Source organism: Musca autumnalis, unplaced genomic scaffold (assembly GCF_047663935.1).
Source record: "Musca autumnalis isolate F117 unplaced genomic scaffold, ASM4766393v1 scaffold_5, whole genome shotgun sequence".
Classification (NCBI taxonomy): Eukaryota; Metazoa; Arthropoda; class Insecta; order Diptera; family Muscidae; genus Musca; species Musca autumnalis.
In genome coordinates this window covers 114,308,861-114,336,212 of record NW_027412088.1, presented here as the reverse complement: position 1 = coordinate 114,336,212, position 27,352 = coordinate 114,308,861, and the positions used below count along the sequence as shown (strand labels likewise).

Here is a 27,352-nt window from a genome sequence, read left to right as displayed (position 1 = left end):
ATTTTGTTGGCAAGTTCATACGTCCGCAAATGGCTACACAATTCTGAAAATCTCCTAATACATAGCTTTGGGTTAAGAGATTTTGGTTGTGTAGCCGTTGTTCTATCTGCCCATAGATGAAAGTTTCAGTTCACACAGGCTCAGGGTATATTCCTGTCCGCAAAGCCGACTGATACTTGCTGAGATTTTGACGAAGAAGTATCTGTTTCCGACCAGTTTTTTTTTATTTCGTTTGTCGTCACAAAGCTCTTTGCCAAAGAAGGAAAAAGGAACGTTTCTAGAAATGTGTATCCATTGAAAGTACTTCCCAAAATATATATAAACTTTAACCTCAATAATCATGATTTTATTATCATTCGAAAGGTCGAACAAAACATAAAAATACGACAGAAACATCCTTTTTTGTACAAAAGGCATATACTAATTTGTAGCAAGAGACCAGTTTCAAATAATCTTAACGGGCGACACTGCGGTGGAACAGAAATTATATCATAAAAAATGGTTGATATGGTTTCTTTTAACAAATTAATAATAAAGAATTTGTAATTGTTATGATGTTCAAAATAGTTCATTACAAAAACGTGTTAGAAACTATATACAAAAATTTAAAACCACAAAATTAAGCAACGATTGTATCTTTTATTGTTGAATTGCTCTTATCAAAAATTTCAAAAACAAAATATCACAAGAATGTTTTTCCAGATGTTGTTTATAAGCCATAACAAATACAAATAAACATTTTGTTCTGAACTCAATAACACTTGCAGTCAGCCTAAAATTACAAATAAACGCTTAAACAACACCTTTAAACTTAACAACAACTATGCGGAAAATTGCTCAAAAAGCCTAACGTGTTCATTAGTTTTTATACTTTCAAATACATATGTTGGACAATAAGTATACCAATGTAGTTAAATAACTCTCTGTAATACTTCCTCTAAATACTTTATATATTTCTTGAAAAATTTAAAAAAGTTTAAAAGTTTACTCAAAAATTAAAAAAATGTGTAACATAAGCTAATATCCTATGGGGACGAAAATCATTTCGGGGGGGGCCCGGGCCCCCCGGGCCCCCCCCCTTGCTACGTCGGTGATCGGGGTGCACTCATTGATATGAGATATGTACACGAGTCAGACTGATGACTGGTGAACGCACATCCTCATATAAAGACTAACTAACAATTTTTGAAACCTTATAACCAACGAGAAAAGCCGGATGAAGAAATACATCAGCAAGAGTCCGTTTCAGACACGTAGTAATTCTTTTTCCAAACATAAATTAAGTTCGAAGATGGGCCATATAGGTCGACTCCTTCGGGTACCTCCCTCACAGAAGTTTAAAATTGTTCGCTAAAATGGTGTAACCAAAGGGTGCAACCGAATGGCTCGAAATTTTGCACGTCGTAATATTTCTCCAGACATAGATCGGCACAAAATATGGACTACTACATCGGTCCTCATAAATTTTCAAAAATTTCGGCACAAGTGCAGTGCCTACACTCTTGTCGGACCGCCACGAAACTTTTTTGCAGCAGATTGTGCTCGCAGCCCTTTAAACTACGGTACAATCTTTTTCAGGGGCAAGTCCGGCTTAACTCAAATGACTTATGAACACTTACACTTAAATTAAATTGAATATCCGATTTGATTTCACATCGCAAAATGTTTTCCAAACGTACACTATGTTCTAAGAAGAGACATGTTTAGGATCGTTTGAATGTTTTACATCAGATAATCCGCGCGGCCCATATTACGACTGTATAATTTTTCTATACTAACTGATATCATTACCCTAAAACTGTAAAAACCCTACGGCCACCAATTGTAGCTCTAAAAGTCAGTCCCCGATTTTGTCAAATCTTTGCACATCGTAATCGTTCTTCCAAACTTACGTCGACGATTCGAAGATCATTTGCAAGACGCCATTAATTTATACACTGTCCTCAGTTTAAATTAGAAATAAACTCTCCGATATACTCTGAAGATAATTCAAGACTGATTATCGAAAAACCAGTGCACCCACAAAAATGACTTCTGTTTGGTGCGGTTTCTGGGCTGGGGAATTATCGGGTCGTATTTTTTCCAAAAAGTGGTCCATCAGCCAATTGCTGTGAATGGTGAAATGATAACGAGCTTTTTGTAGCCCGAATTCGAAATTATTGATGTCCACGATATGTATATTTTGCTCAAAAAATTCAAACACATCGTGTATTACATAACTGTCAAATCGGCACATAGAACCGGTCGCCGTGAAATTGGCTCGACAAATTCAAAGCCCGTGCGGTAGTAGCCAAGATCATGAGATTTGACACCATTGGTTTTCTTTCTTTTGGGTTATTTAAAAAGAAATGTCAATTTCAATAAGCCAGCAACAATTCAAGAGCTTAAAGAAGAGACATCTCAGCACATTATCGGATTAAGGTGAGCCGCCGAGATCGTGACCGCCATTTGGTTCAATATTAGTTTCTGGCCCAACGAGCCATAAGACTCAAACTTAAACAGGGTTGTATTAAACACCTGTCTTTTATACAACGACCTTAGCACTTTTTCATTCAACGAATCTATTCATGGATAAATGAACCGAGTCTTTTTAAAAACTGGATGTCCTTCGAAATCGATCCCAAAAACATTTAAAAGACAATTACGAACAATACTCGTATACACATTATTCTAAGACGAAGCCATATTTAAAGATTTTTTGTTAAATATAGCCCATTGTGCTTCGACGACAGCATCCAATGTCGAAGATGATGAATTATGACAACACAACTTGACCGGACGTTAAGATTGGGGCTTCTCTTTCCCTTCGTAATGTTCTTCCTTCCGGAAAGCGAAAAGATTACGGATGATGGAAATCATGAAGAAACTACCAGTACACACACATTATTTTTATAGAGAAGAAACATAAACTAATTGAATGGAAAACTCGCGACGCGAAGTTGGCGGCGACGAGCAGGAATATTAAGATCAGCCACCAATTTCCAAGTTTTACAGCTAAATGAAACAAAAAAGAAGCTGACAAAAGGGAATGAGAGAGGAGGCCAGAAACATACATGGCTGAAATACTGATAGCCAAAGAATGAACGAACGAAAACATCAATAAATTAAAAGAACATCAACATCAGCAGCAACTATAAATGAAGACATCAACGACAAAATCGCCCCTGTCACAACAAGGCTCGTACAATGAATGTGTCGTCCATTACTGTCAACACAATGGATCAGCGACAATATTTTTAAGACAATTGGAAGTGGGCTTTGCATTGTTTGGGTGTAACGGAAATACAAAAAAAAAACTTTTACAGGATAGTAAGAGAAACAGCTAAGATGCCCTCGCGAAAGCTTAAAAATGAAATTATTGTAAATTAAAAAAGTTAACTTGCAATATTTATTTAAAAGAAAACTGTTTTGTAGTCGCCACTCATTCCAGTAAAAAAAATCAGCATCCCCCTTACTGTAAATTATGCGCTCTACGAAATTCATCTCACAAGAGTGATTAATGTGTTGTTGTTGGTTTAAATTTAGTATTGTGCTAATGACTATGTTTCCAGAGCCAGAATATGAGAAAAACTTTAAACTACGCAAACAAACACAAAAACGAACTTCAGACGGAGGAAACAATTTGTGAAGTACGTATACAAAACAAAAATGAATCCATCTTCGGAAGTACATACACACTTACTGACGGAAATAAGGAACGTCTCATCTACAACCAACCACACGCCTCACCCTTTCCTCGGGGGACAAGTGGTGGCGCCATGTACAAAATAATTAGCGATAATTAAACATATTTTAAAGTGTCCTTTAAGGACTCACCACTAAACACAGTCTTACTTCCTCCCACCATTGTAATGGTCGACACGGTCGACGAAAAACAACATACCACTGACAAAAATGATTACAAGAGAGAAGCAACTAAAGCTACAGAATCAGTATTGCCGCCAGCACAAACGTCAAAATGAGGACACTAAAATAAATGTTACTTCATTTGTAGTTTGGGTTAAGAAGATTGATTATCAGCCTTAATTGGAGGATTTAGACAGAATGAAAGCATTTGTGAGTAACGAAAGAACGAGGAGAACAAAACAAAAACAAACAAACAAAAAACAGGACAGCATAAAACAAGTAGAAATGTAACAATTAACCGGCATTCGGTCTTTATTGGCCATGGTCATATAACTTTGAGAGCCAAAAATAAAATCCATACAAACTTATTGAGGATGAATAGTGGCTTACTTGTGAAAGCAAGCGAAAAAATAAGCCAAGACCGGAAAATCCACTAAATATTAGCGAGCTTCGCTTTACGACACTCACCCCAAAAGCCACAGCCAAACACAATTACATTTGATAAAATATTTCAATATATTTGAGGAGCGATTTGTTCAACAAAAAATAAAACACAAACACTCAAAATTAATATGGTTCATGGTCGAAAATCTATATCCTAATAATAAACTATCCAGCCCCCCGCTCATACCACATAAAATTGGCCTTGTTAACTTTTGTGAAAACGAAAGAACGAGGCCACATCAATGATATTGGAGGAAATATTAATCCAATGAAGTGCAGCCGAGCAAATAGCAAAACTAAAACACTAAACAAAAATTGTGCGAAAAGTTTTTGTTGAATAAACAGAGGCAAATATATTTTCGTTAGCATTCATGTGAGCATTAAACACAAGTTGTGTATATTACCTTATGCCCTTTTGGTTTCTAAGTGTTTGAAATATAAAATATTCTCCCCATATTCTATTTATTTAAAAAATGCTCATATTGGTTGAAATAATTTGAAAAAAAAAACAACTAATTTAATACGAATAGAATAAATGAGGAAAGGGCTATCAAATGTTCTAGCTTATAGACCCTTATGCGGTCCATACATATTCTACCCAACTGCTGCTGCCGATTAGCGTTTGTGTTCGTTTCTGACTGACTAATGTGCAGACAACGACATTTTATGCAACCCCTTTTTTTGGTCCGATTAATGTCAAATTTTGGTACTGGGCATATTTTTGGCTTCTGATTAAATTGCAATCGAAACATATGGCATATGCAAAATTATGCAAAATGCATAAATTTTGCGTATGCAAAAAAAATATGTGCATATGCAAACTTTATGTATTTTACATATTTTCTTATACAACAAATATTTCAATAATAGGCACAAAAATGTTTGTGTGTACAATTTTTCTGTTTAAAATTCTCTTCAGACAAGTCAATAAAATAGAGAAATATATAACCACAGCCACAACCTTCAAATGCCTAAAATCGGAAGGTGTCGTTCTATGGGGGCTATATGAAGGCCTGAACATAAACCGACAAATTTTTGAAGGAAAGTTTTTTACCCCCAAGGAAGACTTAATACCAAATTTCAGCCATTTCGGAGTGATATTGAGGCACAACCCTCAAAATACCAGAAATCCGGAGGTACCGTTCTATGGGGTAGAGTTGGGCAATATAGTTCCTGGAGCGGATCGATCTTTCTAGTTCCTTTTGCCAAAAGGAACTAGTTCCATAATATAGTTCCATAGTTCCAAATAGTTCCGAGAGCGATATAGTTCAATGCATCTTTCTCGTTCCATGTTCTTTTTATTACCTTCATTCCAAATAGTTCCGGGACCGTTATAGTTCAATGCATCTTTCTCGTTCCTCGTTCTTTTTATTTCCTTAATTCCAAATAGTTCCGAGAATGAAGTAGTTTAACGCATCTTTCTCTTTCTTTTTGTTTTCATTTTTTGGTGGATGAATTGACACAAAAATAAATAAATTGCAGCAATGTAACGAGGATGTAATTTACATTTATTTAACAATGTGGCCGCATCTGAATGATGAAGGAACCAAACGTGAAAGATCGAAGAAAGAAAATGAATTATATAAATGAAAGGAATTATATGCACGGCTGGAACTATATGAACTAAAGGAACTATATAAATGAAAGAGCCGGATATAGTTCCAATAGTTCCTTGTCCGGAATAGTTCCTTGGAACTAGTTCGTTCCGGAACTACACAACTCTACTATGGGGGCTATATGAAGACGTCGATCTAATTTCAGGTGGAACGTTGTATACCCCCAAAAAAGACTAAATGCCAAATTTCAGCCTTTTCGGAGGGATATTGAAGCCACAACCTTCAAAATACCAGAAATCAGGAGGTACCATTCTATGGGGGCTATACGAAGACGGACCTATACCGACAAATTTCAGGCGGGAAGTTGTATACCCTCAACGAAGCCAAATTTCAGCCATTTCAGTGTGATGTTGAAGCCACAACCTTCAAAATATGGGAAATCGGGAGGTACCGTTCTATGGGGGCTATATGAAGACGTGGACCTATGCGGACAAAGTTCAGGTGTAAAGTTTCATACCCCAACGAAGACTTAATACCAAATTTCAGCCATTTCGGTGGGATATTTAGACCACAAATCCTTATATATATTTTTGCATATGGTCTTGCATATGCTCATTTTATGCAAATATGTAAAACTATGTAAACATATGCACGATATGCAAAAATTTCTGGGCCTAATTCGTTTTATTTTGTGATAAACGAGTTTCTTTCTAATCAGAGTTTCTCTACGACCATCCTAACCATATATGCATAGGATTCCGCTGTCTACTAATGTGGCATCTCTTCAATCCACTTTTCGAAAAAAAATTGTTACCTCAAAAAAAAAAAATGTTGACTACTTGGAAAGTTGTCAAAATTATAATAATTATAATTGTGTACAAATTGTATTTTTTTACGATATAATAAAAACACTTCAAATCATCCGAAAATAATTAGCTTTTTTTTTTTTGAAAATAGGCTCAACTTTTGTCACTACCCCGCCTGATTTTATACACAATGGGGGTTTTAGCGACATTTTATTACCGATTCGGCTCATATTTTATATTTCGACTTCGTGGAAGATAAGAATCTTTCGTACGAAAAAATTTTTAACATATGTTAATGTTTTGTTTTAGAACCCATACAACGGGACCAACCTGTTCAATAAATTTTGACCCCTTTCGTAAGTTTGGGCGAAAAAACGTAATAAATTCTGTTTTTACACATATGTTATAAATAATAATCAATTTTAATACAACATTGACGCTCAAATAGTTTTGACCAGAAAATTTGGATTTGAGACCATAGCGGACTGATAGGATTTCATATTCAAAATCAAAATTATCAAAACCGTTCACGATAACCCCCATTTCTGCTTAGAAAAATAACAGCAACCAAAATAGATTTCACTTTTTTATTTTTATTTCACTAGTTTAAATTTTTTATTATTTATATTTATTTTATTTCTTTTTATTTTGCTTTGACAGTGCGCATTTTTTTCTTTTTTCTTTTGCCTTAATTGTCAATAAATGTGAAATCAGCAGTCTGAAAGATTTTCCACTTTTTACACGAAATTTTTCGAGCAGAAGGTAGTAAAAGAGAAACCACTTTTGAGATGATCTCTCTTAAATTTTGCTTCAAGTTTTACTACTTTAAGGAACACTTTCCGAGTTAAAAATGGTTAAAGTTTAAGAAACTTTAATGTAAAAGAACACCCATGCGTATGATTATTATTATTATGTTCAAAGTAATAAGAATCATACGCACGGTGGTCACGAAAAATTGACAAAATATTCATACCAAAACCATAATGTTAAAACACAAAAATTTATTTTAACCGATTTTACGTAGTTTACATTTGCACAAAAGCAAATATTTATATTGTTTGGCATTCTCGACGGAGCTTAAAGCTCGAGCAAACACTTTTTTTGTTTTTAATGCGTTGAAGTCAACCACTATAAAATAACCATTTTTTAACCGATTTAAAGAAATAAGGTATGTTTGGAAAATATTATTGACCCCTTTTAAATAAAAAAACAAACGTTAAATTCGGCCGGGACGTGCAGAACTTTTAATGCCCTCCACTTTGAAATATTCTGAACTTATGAAACTTATGGAATAATTAATTTTCGTTCTGTTACGAAAGTACCAATGCACACTGTCCAATTCAGATTTGGATATAGCCCACATATATATATTTTCGCCCGATTTAAGGCATTTGGTGCACGAAACACGCTATATATGTCCGATTTCAATGAAATTTGTAATGTGAGACGGAATTAAGTCTAGAAATAAGTGAATTATATAGAAATCGGTTCAAATTTAGATATAGCTCCCATATATATTCTCGGCCGATTTTAGGTATTTGATACACGAAACGCGCTATATATGTACGATTTCAATAAAATTTTGAAAGTTTACCGGGATTTGGCCTAGAAATAAGTGTGCCAAATTATATCGAAATCGGTTCAGATTTGGATATAGCTCTCATATATATTTTAGGCAGATTTGAGGTATTTGATGCACGAAACACGCTATATTTGTCCGATTTCAATGAAATTTGGAATGTGTGACGGTGGTTAGTCTAGAAATAACTGTGCTAAATCATATCGAAATCGGTTTAGATTTGGATATAGCTCCCATATATATTTTCGACCTATATGAGGTATTTCATGCACGAAACACGCTATATATGTCCAATTCTGATGAAATTTGGACTATGTGACGGAATTTGGTCTACAAATAAATGTGAAAAATTATAACGAAATCTGTTCTGATTTGGATTTAGCTCCCATATATATTTTACATATTCACAGTAGTGTAGGGTATTATATCCTTTCCTTACTTTTTTTTTTTTTTTTTTTTTTTTTTGCAAAATTGATACCGATATTTCCTTGGTATGTAATGCAAATAGAGATTTCATTTCTTTGGTGACTTATAATGAAATTTAGCGCAGAAGATTTTTGCCTTTGACTCAATTCTTCTAAAATGATGCTTTGTATGAAAATTTTGCCAAAACTTAATTTAGCATATTGCTTAAGTTTAGGTAAGATATAGAGTTTTGGTGTATTCTAGGACCTATAATAAAAATCGATAGCGAACAAATTTGTAGAATATTTTGATCTGATACGAGCACATTTTATAGGAGAATGGACCAAAAAGACCACTTAGTGACCGTCAGAGGGTTAAAAATATGAAAAATTGAACCAGCGACCCAAAAAACATAAGAACCCAAGGTTAGGTCTAAGTCCACTAATTTTAGGTGGAGAAGTTGTTTTGACCCCTGTGAACCGAAAATACCTAATTTTAGCTAATTCGGTCAGCTTAAAACTTAAAAATACCTGGGGGCAATATCAAAACGTGGACCGACATCCATAATTTTGGTGAAGAAGTTTTTTTGTCTACTGGGAAACCTAAATGTCAAAATATGGCTAATTTGGTAAGAAAATGCAACTAAAAACATAAAAATACCAAAAATCTGGTGGTAACGTCGTAGAATATGATAGAAAAGTTTTTTGACTACTGGGAACCCACTAGCCTATTTTCAAACTTTATCTAATTTGTGACCAAAGACACAAGTGTACAAAATTTCAGCGCTCTATCTCAATTCATTCGGAAGATAGCGTGATTGCAATAGAAGGGCAGATGGATAGACGGACGGACGGACATAGCTAAATCGACTTAGAATTTTACGCTGATCAAGAAAATATGTACTTTGGTCCATTTTATGGTGGAGAGTATAAAAAGAATTATAGAAACCTGTTGTGAATATTTTTGGTGTTATAATTGATTGGTTGACTACAGGGATTTTCGACATTTCACAAGGAGTATCCGTGGTAAAATTTCAAGACAATCAGAGAAGTGGTCTTAAGCGAGATTTAACTTCCAAAGTGTTATCGTGCGCACCAGAATCCGTCAGACGGACAGAGACACAGACGAACCCACATAGAGAAACACGGCTTGGAACAACTTTGAACATTTAGGTCAGTCGAAAGTCTTGTAGTCCACATAGTCTATAGTCCACCAACTTTTTGTGTTCGATACAATTTTATTGTGATGTCTCTGTAATTGGTTACAATCTTCGCATATGTTTTTATACCCTCAGTCTTTTGCCTAATACTACTTCCAAGCATAGGTCGGGTTTGAATATGGACTAAATCGTGTACCTCCCACACAAAATTGTTGACAGTTCACTCTTTTTCTAGTTTTAATGTTAAATAAGTACCGATAGGGAACTAATATAGAACAGTATTTAATAAGCAGTACAGATATCCACTTTGTTAGTTGTCTATGACTGAAAATAAAGTAAAAATGTCTCCGAGGCAAACCTTTTTAAACTTACATAAAAATAACAAAAAAAAAACCCTTTAATTTATCGTAATAAATAGTTTACATTAACTGCTTCTGCTGTGTGTCCTACAAATTGCAAAAAATTTTAGCCGACATGTTTTGTTTCTATTTGCTTTTGTATTTTTTTTTTTTATATTTGGAATTATAATTTTGTTAAATAAATAAATGAAATAGAAACATTCGAAAAAATTTTAGCTGAATCAAATTTTAGCTCTTATTTTCAAGAAAATTGACCGTCATTCAAAACTGAGTATGGAGAACTGTCAACCCTTCAACCGATTCTATTGAAATGAAGCCATTCAAAAAATGAAGCCCCCAAACAATTGCTTACTTAACTTTAAAATTAATTTATATTTGCTTAGGAGCTAAAATAGTTTAAATAATTTATAATCAACAAGAAAACACTCACACATAATTCTTATGCCGACATTACAAAAAATATTTTCTTATGTCCTTTTGTACTCTCTTCTCTCTCTATATTGTGTTGTGCTGTTTTGTTAACGATAATAAAGAAATACTTGACACATTTTGTTAATATTCCAACTTTTTGTGATCCGCTAAATATTCCAAGAACAAGTTGTATAAATAACGAATATTTTATTTTTGGTTTTATGCCATTCTAAATAACAATAACGCCAGCAACAACAATGAGGCAAAGTATGTTTGTCTAAGCTTTTGACCCTTTTCTTCTTTTGCATTGATTGAAAAACCAGATGTAAGGCAGAAATGACAAAATCGTTTAAACACAGCAGTGTCAACATTCAAGCATTTCACCAGGCCAACCGGCTGCTGTAGGCGGATTGTTTGGGTGAAGGATGACGATGACTAGAACGAGAACGATAACGAAAACGACCAACACAAAACAATTTTGTAAATTAATTCCGCTGTCACATTCAATTCTAATGGCCCGAGGGTGGAAGACCAACAACCAGCAACCAAAGTGGAGAGAAAGGAAAGCGAGTACAGGCTGACTGACTTCCAACAAAACAATTAAATTGAGATGTAAAGTTGAAAGCAGAATAAACACCAGCTAAAAGTCGAAAACAAGTATTTTTTGCTGATAATTGAAATAATTGAAAATTAGTTGCTAAAATTCTTCTAAGAGCAAAAGAATGTCCCTTTATTTATTTACTTCTTTTCGTCGCCGCTCTTCTTGTTCAACTCAACGCCTTCTCTTCTGTCCATGTCTTTATTTATTCATTTGCAAATTGGGTCATTTTTTATTTTTCATTTTAAAGTCAGTTCAGCAGCATTTACTGCTTGCTGCTGGTATGAATTAAGAAGCCCCCTTATCTTTGAATGGTCGACAAGGGCTGCTGGTTGGCCACTCAAATGAAATATTTCTATTTCCAAAATGTTTCAAAGTTTTTTGTTTGAGGGTATTATTTGATGTGACATTTTTATAATCGTTGATCCATGCATTTGAGAGTTACTCAAATACTTTTTGCCGATTTTTTATTTATTTATTTTGTTGTTGTTGTGGATGTAAATGAGGATGTGACAGTAAATTTCGTTATTTTTTTATTTTATACACACTTTACTATAATAAATTATCGAAACAAAAATATGAAACAGGCTTTATAGATGTTTGGTGCAGATTGTGAAAGAACTTCAAATAAAAAAGATCTCTAAAAAATTGTATAGAGACCTATCTAAAGGATTTATGTCGTTTACTACACAAGATTTTTTCGAAGAAGGGCTACTTATCCTGACATAAATTCGTTTTTTAGATAAATATTTTTTTTGTATTCATATCATAACAAGAAGCTTTCAAAATTTCAAATTGATATGAATAGATGTGAAAAGAATTCAGAATAATTTAAAGGAGTTTTTTAATGCGAATAAAGAAGTTTTTGGATTAAAATAATAAATGTTGCTAGTGGATAGCGGAACACCGATTATATGTATTGGTATGCTGTTTTTAAAATAGCAAATGCGGCAGCACAGATCAGGTGCATTTCCACAAACTTTCTTAATTTTGAAAGAACAAGCGTGGTTCATTACAGTGATTTGCAAGGACGTTTATTTGAGCGAATCTTACCTAAACCAAAATACTACTATTTGTTCTGGTTGATTGTGGCCCTTAGAGACAACTGATGTAAAAAGAGAGCCTATTTTTCTTTCGCAGATTATGGCGAAGTGGAGTCAGGAAAGGTTCTTTCGATCGTTAATGACTTAAAATATAAATAGTGAGACTTTGGAAAATAGTCAGAAAAATATTTCAAGATTAAGCAAATTTTTGGCGGGCACATTTTTTCTTGGTCGAACTATACTGATTTAAATGTCGGAACTTAAAACTTATTCTTTTTTGTAAAATACTTCTCTTTTATGGCCCGTAACTTTTAAACTTCATTTTCACATAATTTGTAATGCTCAGACATGTCTTTCGTACATTTTTCGTCATATTCAGTAAATTCTGGTCTATTCGCATTTTTTATGGAATATGGCATATAACCGATCATTATAAAATGTTATACTCGTATACAAGGTTTTTGGTTTTTTAATTGTAATAGGGATCCAAAGACAACAAGAACTTTACCGAATTTGTGTGCGGGAAACTATAAGTAGTGACCCTAAATATTGGGACATTCCCGGGTCCATATCTCGGGAAGTATCGGAATAATAGAAAATTATACTGCTATATACCTTCATATCCTACATTAGAATCATTTAATAGTAAGTTAACGTTTATATATTTCGCTAATTAATCAATGAAATTTTTGGGTAAATTACGAGGGCAGTTCAGCAAAAATTGGGTTGCTGAATTTAAACGTGGTCGTACAAGCATTGAAGATGAACCACGTAGTGGACGTCCAAAAACAGCAACAACAACAGAAATTGTAGCCAAAGTGCATGATATGGTATTAAATGATCGACGAATAAAAGTGCGTGAAATTGCTAATATCATGGGCATCTCAAATGATCGAGTCCATTTAATTTAGCATGAAGAACTACAGATGAAAAAGCTTTCTGCAAGATGGGTGCCGCATTTGTTAACAGTCGATCAAAAACGCATAAGAATGAACATTTCTCAAGCTTGTTTGGATCGTTTTAAGCGAAATAAAATGGATTTTAAGCGTCGTTTCATAACTGTTGATGATACATGGATCCACCACTATACTCCAGAGACAAAAGAACAATCCAAACAATGGACTGAAGCTGGAGGAAGTGCCCCAAAGAAGGCAAAAACAATTCAATCGGCTGGTAAGGTTATGGCAACGGCTTTTTGGGACTTCAAAGGTATTTTATTGATTGACTATCTGCAAAAGGGTAAAACAATAAATTTAGAGTACTATTGCAACCCTTTGGATCAATTAAATGTACAAATTCGAGAAAAACGTCCTGGCTTACAACACAAAAAAATAATTTTTCATCAAGACAACGCACCAGCGCACAAGAGTGTTTTAACAATGCACTATAGGTCAAACAACCCATTTCACTGGCCAAAAGTCAGATTTCGCACTTCGTATTTTCACTTATTTTGTGTTACGTTCTTGTAAGAAACACTTCAAATATAATAAAAATAAATTTTGTTTTTGTATGAAAAATTATACCGTTACATGGCAGGCTGCAAAATATGTATTATCCAAATATCTTTAAAAACTTGTTAACGAAATATGTTTACTTGTATACGTTCAGGGTGAAACAAAATCACAATATTAGCATAAGTAACGATTTGATTAGAAAGTATTCGATATCTATTTATCAAAAATGTCCTCCTATCATCATTTATGTGTATAAATAGTTATTAAATGGGTGTTAACTTTGAATTTTCGAAGAAAGTAGAACATTTTGAGGTTATGTACGCTTTTAAAGTCTCGGCAACGTTCGGCAATGAAAGTGAAAATTGACATTGGTTCATTAACTCGTGCCGAATGCAGAACATTTTATGTGAGTTTGCGTAAATTTGCTCGACAAGAATTAGGTTACCATATTTTCCATAATATTGATTTTTTTGAAGTCAGGGTTAAACCTCTTACCAAATAATGTTGGCCAAATTGGAGTCTACAGCATTCTGCTGTGTTCTAAAGCCAAATTATTTACAAATCTTTTATAAATATATACAGTTATAGTCAAAATATGTCACATCATATTGTGGGATTTTCAAGGTAATAATTTTAAGGCATATTCACATTAAAACTAAAACGAAACACAACAAAAAGGCTTCTGAACTTATCGGACGTCGATGCCTTTAATTCTATAGACAAATAACAGACCTTCCAGTTTTTGTCCCCAAAGGGTTAAGGTACCAGTTGTGTATTTGGTCCATAAAGGGTTAATTTTTTGGCCCACGTTCCATTTTTCTCCCTGAATCTAAAAACTCTATATTAACTTAAACCAAATACTTGTTTTAACTTTAAGACTTTTGGCCAATAAAATGGCCCGTTTGACCTATAGTGCAATGGCTAAAATCAACGAATTAAAGTACGAGTTGCTTCACCACCCACCTTATTCTCTTGATTTAGCTACCAGTGACTTTTACTTGTTCCCAAATCTAAAAAAATTCCTTGCTGGCAAGCGTTTTACCTCAAATGAAGATGCAATTACAGTTGTAAACCACTATTTTGAAGACCTTGAGGAAAACTATTTTAATCAAGAGATAGAATTGCTAAAAAAAGCGTTGGACTAAGTGTATTGAAGTTTCAGGAAATTATATTGAAAAATAAAAATATTTTTGAAAAACTAACTATTCTCTTTCATTGATAGGCTAAGAAGTTTCCGAAACGCCCTCGTAGCCTCTAAGGTCTTAATTTTACAGATTTTTGTCGGTAACCGAAAAACAGTTACAGGATCACACTGCAGACCTATGCTTGTGATAGACAGTATTTACAGGTACTCCTTTAAACTACTCCCATTGGTGTTGCGACTGACGCCTTCGGGAGTTCGTTACAGGCGTTGTCCAATATATTAAATTTAAGTTTGAGAGAAAAATTGAGATGTGCAAAGGTTGGAAAATGTCAATCACTTCTTTCTCTAGTTACAGTTCCCACAATGCACCAACGATACTCCGGGTTGGTACGAGTCCTTAAACTACACTCTTTCTAAACTTTGTGTAGGAGGTACCAGACAGAGTGCCCCGATGGAGTCAATATTCGGATATAATTATAGGCAGTATAATATAATACGATGTACAACGTTTGGACCAAATCGGTTTATCCTTTTTTGGAAGTATGGACTTCCCAGGAAGAATGGACTTGCCTTCCGAAAAAAATGCGCTGTCGTAACAGAGACCTCATCAAGAATTTTTTTGAAAAAAAAAAATATATCAAAACGTTCCGAGATGTACTTTTTCCAATAATAATACAATAACACAATGTGCAAAGTCTGGACAGCTATCTTGCGGATTTACCATTTTAGTTGGTGCTGTCAACGTTTCTTGGAGCTTTTAGGTCATTATCTCAGTAAGTATAGACTTGCACCAGAAAAAATTTACAGTCGTAAAGGAGGCGGCAAGGACAACTTGCTAAAAAGATTAAAACGATCCGAGAGGAGATCTTAAACTTCACTTCTTCCAAATTTTGTGTGGGAGGTAACCGAAGGAGGGGCCCGATATAGTCCATTCTCGAACCCGATCTATGCCTGGAAGTAATATTACCATATGCAATGTTAAGACCAATTCGGTTACTCAATTCAAGAGTTATCGCGCGAAACATTTTAGCGAAAATTGTTGAACTGTTGTGATGGAGGTTCCGGAAGGAGTGGCCCTATATGGCCCATCTTAAACTAAGTTTGGACAAAATATTGCCAAATTTTGGACCTGATCGGTTGCTTCGTTCGAGATTTATCGTGCGCTCCAGCCAGACGGACATTTCTCAATCGACTCCTGAAACAGATTTCGTCCAAACATACTTGAGGTAGATGTTTGGCACATTTTAGCCTAAAGGCTGAGGGTATAAAAACAGAGTTTCGTAGACGGCCATTTGCATTAAAACTGTGTAATTTTTTCAACGAAAATTCAGAAAGTTGGTTAAGACGTGCCCTTTCAGATGAAACAGAAATCTACCAAAAATCATAAAAAATATCTTTTACTGAATTTTACAGGTGGGGGTCACCGTTTAATCACATTTTTTAATCTTGTGGAGTGGGTAACGGAAGCATATATTCAATCTTCGATCTGTAGTGGAATTCTGTAACTCATTTTTTGAGTACCAGCAAACATCGGAAAAATAAAAATTCTTATAATTTCGTTAATCAACGAAAATTTTCGATAAGTTAACAACCAAAATAGAGTTGTCGATAAGTCCTACCAATTGCAATAGTGTTGTCAACTTTTGTTAATAATTTTCATTAATAATTTTGCGTTTTAATTTTACCGATTTTTGTCGGTAACTCAAAAATGATTTACGAAGAAATATTACCGAAATTGGTACGAAAGTTGTATGGACGTGGTCACCGAAGTCGGAAAGAATTTTCTAAGGAAATTCTAAAAAATATTAGAGTTTCGGGTCGAATTCGGCCCTAATTAAATTCTTGAAAAAATCGGAGAAAAATTTAGATTTTCTGACAGAAATCGGTGCGAATTCGGAAAAAATTCTGGAAAATTCAGATTTTGTTAAGAAAATTGGACAGAATTCGGAAAGAAATTCTTGAAACATTCGAAGAAAAGTTTAGATTTTCTGAAGAAAAATCGGAAAAAATTCTTGGGCGATGACGCGTTTAATATTGACACAACATAGAACAAACCCCACTCAGAGACAATTTTCTTCTAATGCGCTGTTTATGAAAGATTGTAATTGTTATCATTTTGTGATCAATAGTAGAACAATGTGCAAGAGTATGTTGAAGCTATACATACTAGCATGAATTATTATATGTTGCATTTATATAAAAAAATAAAAATTGTATATGCCAATTTTAAAGCCAATCACTTTGTTTTCCGACAACAATCGAACAAAGAAGTCGATTAGAAATAGGAACGAAGATTCTAAAGATTTTTCAGAAAATGTGCAGAGATTCTTAAAAAAAATTATTGAAATCGGTCCAATATCTAAGAAAATAGGGAAATCGGCAAATTTCTAAAAAAAAATATTCAGAAAAAATCGGAAATCAGAGCCCTCGAAGAAAAATTGTTAGCTCGGCTGATTGACGGACATTGCTAGATCGACTCCAAATTTTCTGAAAGGGATTTGGTCAATGTGGCTGCTGAGTGTATAATTTTGAGGGAAAACGAATTTTGTTTTTGTGCCTTCACGATTATCACGGTTTTAGTATATGCGATGAACGTTTCAACAGCTTGACAACCGAAAACACACAAAAATTAGATCTCTGTAGTGGGATTCTCTAATGCATATTTGGCTATCGACAAAAATCGGTAAAATTAAAACGCAAAATTATGAATGGAAAGTATGGTAGGTAAGACTTATCGACAGGACTTACCAATTTGTGTCGGTAACAAAAAAATGCTTTAGAGAATCCCACCACTGCACATAGGTTTCAATCAGGAAATTTTTGGCCAAAACCCTATTTTTGAAGTTTCGAAATTTTAATTTTTTTTTTTTTTTTTTTTGCACAGAATAATAAAAGACACATGAAGTCATCTGAAAATAATTAGTTTTTGTAAATAACGTTAGTATTCGTTGATTGGCGCAGTACCAAAGTTGACACTTTTTTATGTAAAAATAAAACAGACTTTGTGCTGTAAAATATACAATTTTTGTTGTATTGGGTTGCTGCATAAATATACAGAAGTGAGACCAAAGTTATTATGAATCGGGAAGCTGTTAATGAGTACTTTCGTAATATTAAAAAAAGAACTAAAAATTTTGTAAAACTTGAGTAGTAAAATCCCTGTTTGTATGTATACTAAAAATTATTTTTTACAAATATTTTTAAAATATATTTAAACTTTTAAAAAAATGTCCAAGTTTGTCCACCTCCAAATTGATTTTGGAAGATAGCTAAGGGTCTTGACTAATAAATTGAGAAATAAATTCTTGCTCAAATTTGCCACAGTTAAAATAAAGTGGATTTTTCTATTTTAAGATGGGAGAGTTTTTTGTAAATACCTGTTGTGACTGTACGTAGTATCCAATTGAAATAGAACGGTAATACTCACATCTATCAACCGATTTCCCTTAAAATTGATATTTAAGGGTTTCAGAGTGTAGAAAACAAGTATTTATAATTTTTTTGAAAATAGGTCAATTTTTTGTCATAGCCACCGCATAAAAGTACTGTCTGATTTTATATATTTTGTGGATTTTAGCGACACTTTATGACCTATTCAGCTGAAATTTGGTATTTTGACCTCTTGGAAGATATGAATCCTTCGTACCAAAAATTATTAACATAGGTCAATGTTTTGGTTTAGACCCCACACAACGGGACCACCCTGTTCAACAAATTTTGGCAGTTTTTGGTCATTTTGGTCGATAAAACGTAAGAATTGCTGTTTGTGCACATTTATTATAAATAATAATTAATTTCAATACAAAATGGACGTTGAAATAGTTTTGGCCAGAAAATTTGGATTTGGGACCATTGTGCACTGGTCGCATCAATTTTTTTACAAAAAAAAAACATTAATAAGCTTAATAAGCTACTGTGATACATCATTTGCGTTGTCTAACTCAGTTTTTTTATATTTTTGTTGTGAGGACGATTGTGGAGGATTACTTCCCACATAATTCGTGTCTGTTGAAATTTAGACTTTATAAATATTTCCTTCATAGCATTCCCACACCAGGATAACAAAAGTGGCAATCAAAGCAATCAAAGTAAATCGTTGTGCCATTTTCTGCATTGCATCAATAATATAATCCAGTTACTATGAAAACAAATTTAAAAATGAAAAGAGGATCACAACAAAGAAACTTTGTCGCACAGAAATAACAACAACAACGCTGTTTTGTTAATTTTTCTCTTACTTAAAGTTTGATAATTCGAAAACACTGCCAAAGGACCAAATTACCCTCGTTGAGTTTGTCGAAGGTGTGTTTTTGTTATCGCGAAAACTAAAAAGAAACTTTTCGATTTGGTCTCTACAACAACAATTCCCTCCCTCCCCCTATAAAAAACGAAACTTGAAAGTCATTCGTTGCTGCACGTTGTTACCTACGGTTGCATGCAACAAAGAGGCAAATTTCATAGTTTTCTTATTAAGTTCGAAAGAAGAAAGAACTACTACTAAAGTCACTATAAAATATTAAAAGGAATTCTTTTCATTTCTTCCCCGTTCCATTTTTTTGGCTTATCACTTTCAAAAGTTGACGCTGAGTCATATCAAATGCTGTTGCTGGCTGGCGCTGCTGTGAATATGAATCCGCTACAGCTGTGTTGATAAAATTAGTTGAAAGCTGAACTAAATGGTACAAATTTATGAAGTTGATAATTGCGTATAATGAAGTCGACTGACAGCTTCGAAATTCTCAAATAAATCTACCAATTTTAATACACAAATTATATATGTTTTATATTGAAAGATTTCATTGATCTTCCTCCAAGCATGGGGATGACTAAAATCGTTTCTTCATAAATTATAATAAATGTTAATTTTATAGTCATGCTATTGCAATAAACACGTATGCCTATATAAATTAGTTTGTAGAAAAGTTTAGTATTTTCCGACTTTTCCTCGTTTTTTCTTCTTTTTATACTTCGATATTTTTTGTTTATTATCGCGTTAAATTGATGTTGTTCGGTGTCGGTTAGTATTTTCAGTAGATTGTGTATACTACGTGTGTAAGCGTATGTATGCATTTGTGTGTGTGTGATTCCTTCTTGTGAACTTTTGCCCATGGCTAGCTGGCGGGAGGTGTAAAGGAAGGAAACATTGAACTCAAATCATAAATAACAATTTTTGTGTGACCCCAAAAATATTCACGTATCTGCTGTTGTTGGTGGTGGTGGCGGTGGTGTTATACGTTATGGATAGGATATTAACTTGATGACTTGCTATTGGCGATTGGTGGTCGGTTAAGAGACCAGGAACATTTGTTTAGTTTAGTGTGCACCATCAACATCCAATTCACACCCGCTCACAGTAACAATCGATTCAACTGTGGTAAGAATGAAATCAACATTTTGAAGTTTGGAAACAGAAAATAACAACAATAATATAACAAGTTTTATACCGTGCTTGATGGGCATAGTGCTACTCTTGGGAACGAACGCACAGTGGAAAATTAACATAAGATTATGTCATTTATGTTATGTCGTGTGGCTCTAAAGCTTATTTTCAGCTATATATCTGCTTGTAGTGACTTCAAAAGTTTGCCAAAAAAAAAGCTCATATAGAAAAATTTTCAAATAACTTTGTGTGTGAACTTTTTTTATCAAATCACCTTATATTGAAAATTTTATCTAAAATATGATACAAGGATATGGGGTTGTCAAAAATGCATAACCCTGATATGTATACATATGTATGTATTATTTTTAAATTTTGAGGGTTATTCTGAACGAAAATTCCCCGTGAGTTTTGTCTTTCCGCCGTTTCAACTTAAGGGAGGAAGTGAAAAAATTCACGGGGAATTTTCGTTCAGAATAACCCCATTTATAAAATTGTTGGTTTCCCAGTCCATAAGGGTGAACTTTACAGGAAAGAGTCGACAACGGAAAATGGTGTCTAATAGCCCGAAAGAGTGGATTTTCAAAAAATTTAATGCTCTTCCAACACAATATTGTTTAAAAACGATGGCAACGAAATGAGCAAAGACAGCAAATAACCTGAAAATTTTGCTCAGCAAAATTCGTCCAGAAAAAAGTTTTTAATTTTTTTTAAAGAAATTAATAAAATCCAAAAAATATGTATCCAAAAATGAAATTGAAAAAGGTGAATGAATAGATGGGCTGGATTGGAAGCATGAAATGCGCAGATCAAGTATTAAAAAGTTGGATATGAAATTGAAGCCGAGATACAAAAATATAAGAAGTAGCAACACTTATTGTCTAGCAGTGAGTATGGAATCAAAAAATAGTGGACCAAGTTTAGTCTGTCCGATTATTTGTTCGGCTACTGGAACAATGTTCCATTTGTTACCTTTGTGAATAAATTTAGACGGCTGCATCATTCCGAACGTTGTTGAGCCTAAACTACTCTGGTTTGTTGCGGCAGCTGACATTCTTCAGCTGCGATATATTGGGGGATGTGTAACGAGGACCATATTCACACGGCACCTGCGACTGCATTTGTTTCTTGATCTAGGGGTACCTGTAATGTCTCATCCAGCTGTTTCAGCATTAACATGGTGATACCGCCAAGGCCTAGCGCTTTGGATGATATAGGGTTCCTAATGTAATTTACGGTGCTTCCACTTTGGCAGGAAGAGATCTAACACGACATAGTACTCTTCTCTTAGTATGTCACTCCAGGGTGGCTCGATAAATTGTCGATTAAAATAACTTGTCTAACGCTTCGGATCAGACAGCATACAGGCGCCAACCGTAACAGAGATCGTATCTTCCTTTCTCCCAGGATTCGAGAGCGACTTAAGCGTTGCGCAAAATTCACTTATTCCGGTTTTAATGTTGTAACTCTTTAGCTGATCTAGCCAATAGTTTCACTTGTGCTCACCGACTAACATATTAACTTCGAGTGTTCTGTAGTACTACTTGCTTGTCATAAATGTATATTGGGTAGCCGTGAATCATAAAAGTAGCCGTGTAAAGAACATCGTAACCGAGAGAGCCTCGAAGCCAATGATCAGGCGAGTCTTTGGTGCCTCAATGTTCTCTTGAGGTAACTGGAATAGTCATGGTTTTCTGAGTTGGGATAATAACGCGATCTTAAAAAAGACACACACACCGATAAATGGAAGACTAGCGACAGTTAAAAAAAATACATTCCTCAATGTAGCGAATAAAGTACCACCTTACAAAAAAATTTTGTATATAGGAAAGATACAATCACATAGACACCCGAAAAATACTCTATTCAACTTGCACCATTCTAATTGCACTCCTCGCTATGGCTATGCAAAATCCGTTCTTGCGGACCAGAGTTCTTACCCAGGAAATTCATGGCCTGCATGGAAATTCACGGCAAAAAGCCGTCCGACTAATAAAAGGGAGAAGAAGGTGCGAAGGTTAACCAGCCGACATGCTGATAAAGTACATGCATTCGGTAGATAGAACCCTCTGGTGAGAGGGCTGCCTGTTGATTAGAACTAGGACATCCTATGCCCAGTCCAGAAAAAAGGAGATAAGATTGTAAGAGTAATCCACCATTGCACGATGGGGCCAATGACAGGTTTTCGAGGCAACAAATCACTGGGGCAAGCTAGACCTTCCAAATTGTGTACAGATGTTTATAATGGGCTTAGAAACTAATATGCCAAATTTAGTTCATATCGGTTCATATATACATATAGCTCCCGTATATATGTTCGTCCGATTTCAAGCAATTGATGGACCAAACACGCAAATTCTGCCCAATTTTTATGCGATTTGGGAAATGCCACGGAATTAGGACTACAAATAAGTTTTCCAAGTTATATTGAAATCGGTTCAGATTTTGATATTGCTCCCATATATATTTTCGCCCGATTTTAGGTATTTGGTCACCAATCCCGCTATGCATGTCCAATCTTGATGAAATTTGAAATGTGTGACGGATTTTGGTCTAGAAACATTCTTGGCAAATCATATTGAAATCGGTTCAGAATTGGATATAGCTCCCATATATATGTTCGCCTGATTTCAGGCAAATGATTGACCAAGCATGCAAATTCCATCAAATTACAATAAAATTTGGAAAATATTACGGAATTCGGACTACAAATAAGTTTTTCAAGTTATATTGAAATCGGTTCAGATATAGAAATAGCTCCCCTATATACGTATCTTCAAATTTCATGGTTTGTGGTTTGTTATAAGTTAATAAAACAAGGTTCCAAATTTAGTAAAAATCGGATAAGATTCCGCCACAAAAGCCAAAGTTTGTCTGCGATATCTTGGAAATTATATATTATTACATACGTCTATTAAATTTTTCCGAAATCCAATTGATAACATTAATGGGTTTCCGATTATTCTCCAACCAAAACATAAAAATGTCCATATTTTTAAGTATTACGACATCTGAAATCAGATTTTTATGAAAAGGCGCAGCTGGGCGCAGCTAATTTTTTCAGAAAATGATAGTACACATTAATACCTTTCACCACATATATATAATATCCTAGATCTACCTAGATCTCAAAAGTTATACTCCAGAGAACACATGGATAACAAAGCAAAATACTCCAAAAAAAGACATAACATCTTAACTCAAAAATACATTTACCACACATAACATTTTTATTATTTGTTAACACTATCTTATTTTGCACACCGATTGAAGAGCTTTCCATGTTTAAAAAATATAAAAATGTTGAAATGTTCTTTTTGGCGCCTAAAATGCTTTCACTGCTTATTTATAATGAATGTCAGAAAATGATGCATAAGAAAATATGTCACCATTGCCAGATCAGTATGTCGCTATGTGGTGTTACCAGATTGATTTATTTTTTTTTTATTTTTAGTGATTCAGAGTGCTGGCAATCGAAATCCGTTATTATTTTTTTCAAATTGTTCACTTCAAATTGTTGACTTTTTGCCTCGAAAACCTGCTATTGACCCCATCGTGCATTGTTCAGATTTTCACTATTCCTCTATTCTAGACTAGACACAAGGGAAGTATGTCTGTCGGTTTTTACCATATTATATCGACTATAAGCCAGTTTTCGACAACTCTATTGTAGATTACATTAACTGAATACCCCAAAAGGTGTTTGTGCAAGCAGATAAGGTAGTATATCGAAACACTTATAGTTTAAACTGCGTCGTATGATCTACGAGTTGTGCTAGCTATATCCCGAAATTGACGTAGTTATTGCACCATGAAGAAAAGTGCCCGTTCTAGAATATCATATGAAATCAAGGGCCTATTTACGTATGTCGATAAGAAAATTAATGCGTAGGAAACACTACCAATTTTTTTTTTTTTTTTTTTTTTTTTTTTTTTTTTTTTTTTGAAGCAAAAGCAAATAATATTTCGAAATCTATAGTTTGGGTGTGTTTCACTTACTCACATTTTCGTTTCGACATACATAAACAGGCTGCAAGTCTCTTTTTCGACTTATGCAACAAATGTCCTTTAGGCAACATGTGCCGAGAATTTTGTATTTTGAAATATAGAAAAATATGTATCTCCTCGAGAAAAAAAACATTAGGAACATGTTTTTATTATCACTGGTTCTCATAAAAATGTTAATTCTATTTTTTTTTTTTGCGTGGGAAATTACCTTTTCAGAAGTTTTTTATCAATTACATTTTAGCTAGGAAAATCCTTTGCACGAAAACATATTTTATTAGTATTTTATAATTTTTAACATTTTTACAATTACACACCACTGTATCTCAAAGACCAAACGAAAATATGAAACGGGAAGTTAGGCACTGAGCAGTGAAATAAAAGGAAAATATAAAACTTGCACAACGAGTAGACGAAAAATCATCACCATCACGACCAAATGCAGAAAGGAAACGGAAACCAAACTTTTAAAATCTGGCCAAAAATATTACAACAGTTTTGAGTTGTGATTATTCCCACTTCCCTTTTATGTGCGAATCCGTAAAAAGTCCACGTAGTAGTAGTTCTGCTACCGAGAAAAAATTCCATGCTTTCCTTCTCTGTAGTTTTTTAAACTTATTTATTTTATTTTTTTCGTTTTTGCTCTTAGCACATAAACTCCAAGTTTAGAAGTTGTGGGGAAATTGTTAATTAAACTCTACTTACCGTCTGGGTTTATTTGAGTGGTGCCACTTGAAGGATTCAAATATAAATATACTGAAAAGAAAAGAGAGCCACAGCAAGAAGAGAGGTAAAAGTTAAATGCAGTCATAGAAAAATAATAAAAACATTTTAGATTACAGTAAAGAGCACGAATTGAAAATAATACAAAGTTTGGCAAAATAAAAAACAACAAATTGTTGATGTTGCTTTTGCTTTGGTAGCAATAACACTCTTTGATGTCAATAAACTTTTTTTGACAGTGACCAGAGTGCGTTAAATAAAATCGTTAAATTCTACGCTCGATTTTGGATTATTTATGGTGTCGAAGATTTTTATAGCTTACGAGTGATGTAAAAGACGAATCAATAAACGAGATATGACTTAATGTCAACAGATGAGAACAAAGAACGCTACGCTTTGGGTAGGGGAAATGTGAAAAAGAGTGACAGTTATTGTGTTTAATGCCCAAGGCAACCACGGAAGCCAGTTATTTTAGACAATTTGCTTTAAAAGGGAAATGATTTTTTGTATTACACTGTGCGACAACAACAAAAAATGCCAAGTAAAACTGAGTAGATTATGAAAGTAGAGCTAAAAATATGAGACACGTGTATCGGCGTTTTTAAAGTTTACATCGGAAAGTAACCAAAGTAGGCGGGGCAAGTTCCGCCCATTTCTAGTTTTTTCGAAATATTCGAGTTACGATATTTTAGAATCCTTTCTTTGGAAACGCACGACTGAATTAAAAATAAATAAAATATAAAATTACCATAAAAAATTATAATTTCCTGTTCGTTACAAATGACCTTATATAGACTGTTTTCGGATGTAATTGGAAATCTTCCCCTCCCTCCAGTGAGTTTAGTGGCAAATGGTTTTCTATTTATTTTTTTTACCCATTCCACTGCAAAATTTTCTGTCAAACTTTTAATTTCTCAAAACAATCATATCATTTCTCATTCAATCATAGATACGAAAGTTATACCCGCCGCAAGCAATACTTATTGATATAAAGCAACAACGACAATATTTGAATATAAAGAAGATATCAATGGTTAGTGTATTTAAAAGCTTTTTCTTCATTTCAAACTCTTAGCATTAAACCATTCTACTATGAGGTTTATTTTTCGATTACAAGACAAACAAAAGACCTTTATCAAATTTTGTTACAAAATAAACACTTTACCTGATATTCAAATACTCAACATGTTTGCTTAATCCCTTCGTCATAAAGATAAGTTGAAAAAAGATAGTTATCTTTGGTTCAAAAGCAACTGCGGAAGATTAAAAAACACGAACGCAAAAGAGATTGATAAACGGCAAGGAAAAGGAACATAAATTGATAAAAGTTGACGGAATGACTTTTCAACCATATTTCAATCCACGTATTCGTATCCCTACTAAGGATGATGAAGTAACGTTCATAATGTAATCACTCTCAAGGTTAATGCGAGTGAGTGAGTAAGTAAAGACAAAACTTCAAGCCAACATTGTTTCGTTTAAATGAAAAATAAATATGGATTTGAATATTAAAAGAAATTGAGAAAATTATCTCAAACTGTAAATGAAGGTGGTAATGGCACCACCGGACATTGATATATTATACATAATCATCTGCGCTAATCTGACTAACGCCAAGAAATTTTTTTATCGAAGCTTTGTCTTACAATTTGGGTGCACTGCCAGTGGAAATTCTTTTTAGGACCATAGCACAGTGGATCCACCCATTGGCCAAAAATAAAAAAATGAGTGTCAAAATTTTGGTACAACATCTGGCAACTCTGACAGCTATAAGATGGACCTTTTTAAAAATATATTAGTTTTTGTTTCATTCGAACGCGATCTTCTTAAGAATAGCTTCAAAAGTCGGAACATGTGACTACTCTTTTTTGTTGTGAGTACAACCTATATTTTAAGTGCAAGTAAATATATTCAAAATATCGCGAATCTTACACGTATAGCAAAATATTAAAGTGGATTTTGAAGGTGGAGGTAATAGCTTAATTTTCATTTAAAAATAGTGTTTTAGCGTGTTGTGGAATTCTAGTTATCAGCATATTTTCCTAGTATATTTTGTAATGCCAATTCGATCATATAATTAAATTTGACCTAAGGTTTTAGTCATGATTCCCACCAGTGCCCACCTCGGGAATAATTTTCCAAAGTCGGTCATGGGTTTAAGATTATTCAGTATTAACATCAGCTGCCATCTAGTGCCAGACTATAAATTGTGGGTCACTGATGAAAGCTACCCTAGAATAGGGTTTCTATTGATATATTAGCGTATAACTCTGTTATCTGACCACGTACATTAACATAATTGGCATCAGTGGCAAGATGAAGAAATCTTCATCCAAATTTGTCTTACGTTGACGGTACATGACTTCCAGGAAGAACGCTATAAGATCTATATTAAACATTTTACCAATTTTCAGACAAAAAATTTTGATTTTTTAATCCG

At 34.0% G+C, this 27,352-nt stretch overlaps 1 protein-coding gene across 1 annotated transcript in view; it reads right to left on the bottom strand.

The window, feature by feature from the left end:
• Gp210 (nucleoporin 210) overlaps positions 1-27,352 on the bottom strand; it is a 246,615-nt gene that overhangs the window by 21,711 nt on the left and 197,552 nt on the right. Inside the window, exon 23 of the mRNA XM_073992963.1 lies at positions 24,895-24,945. Coding sequence (XP_073849064.1) covers positions 24,895-24,945 — 51 coding nt within the window. The remainder of the gene's footprint in view (positions 1-24,894; positions 24,946-27,352) is intronic.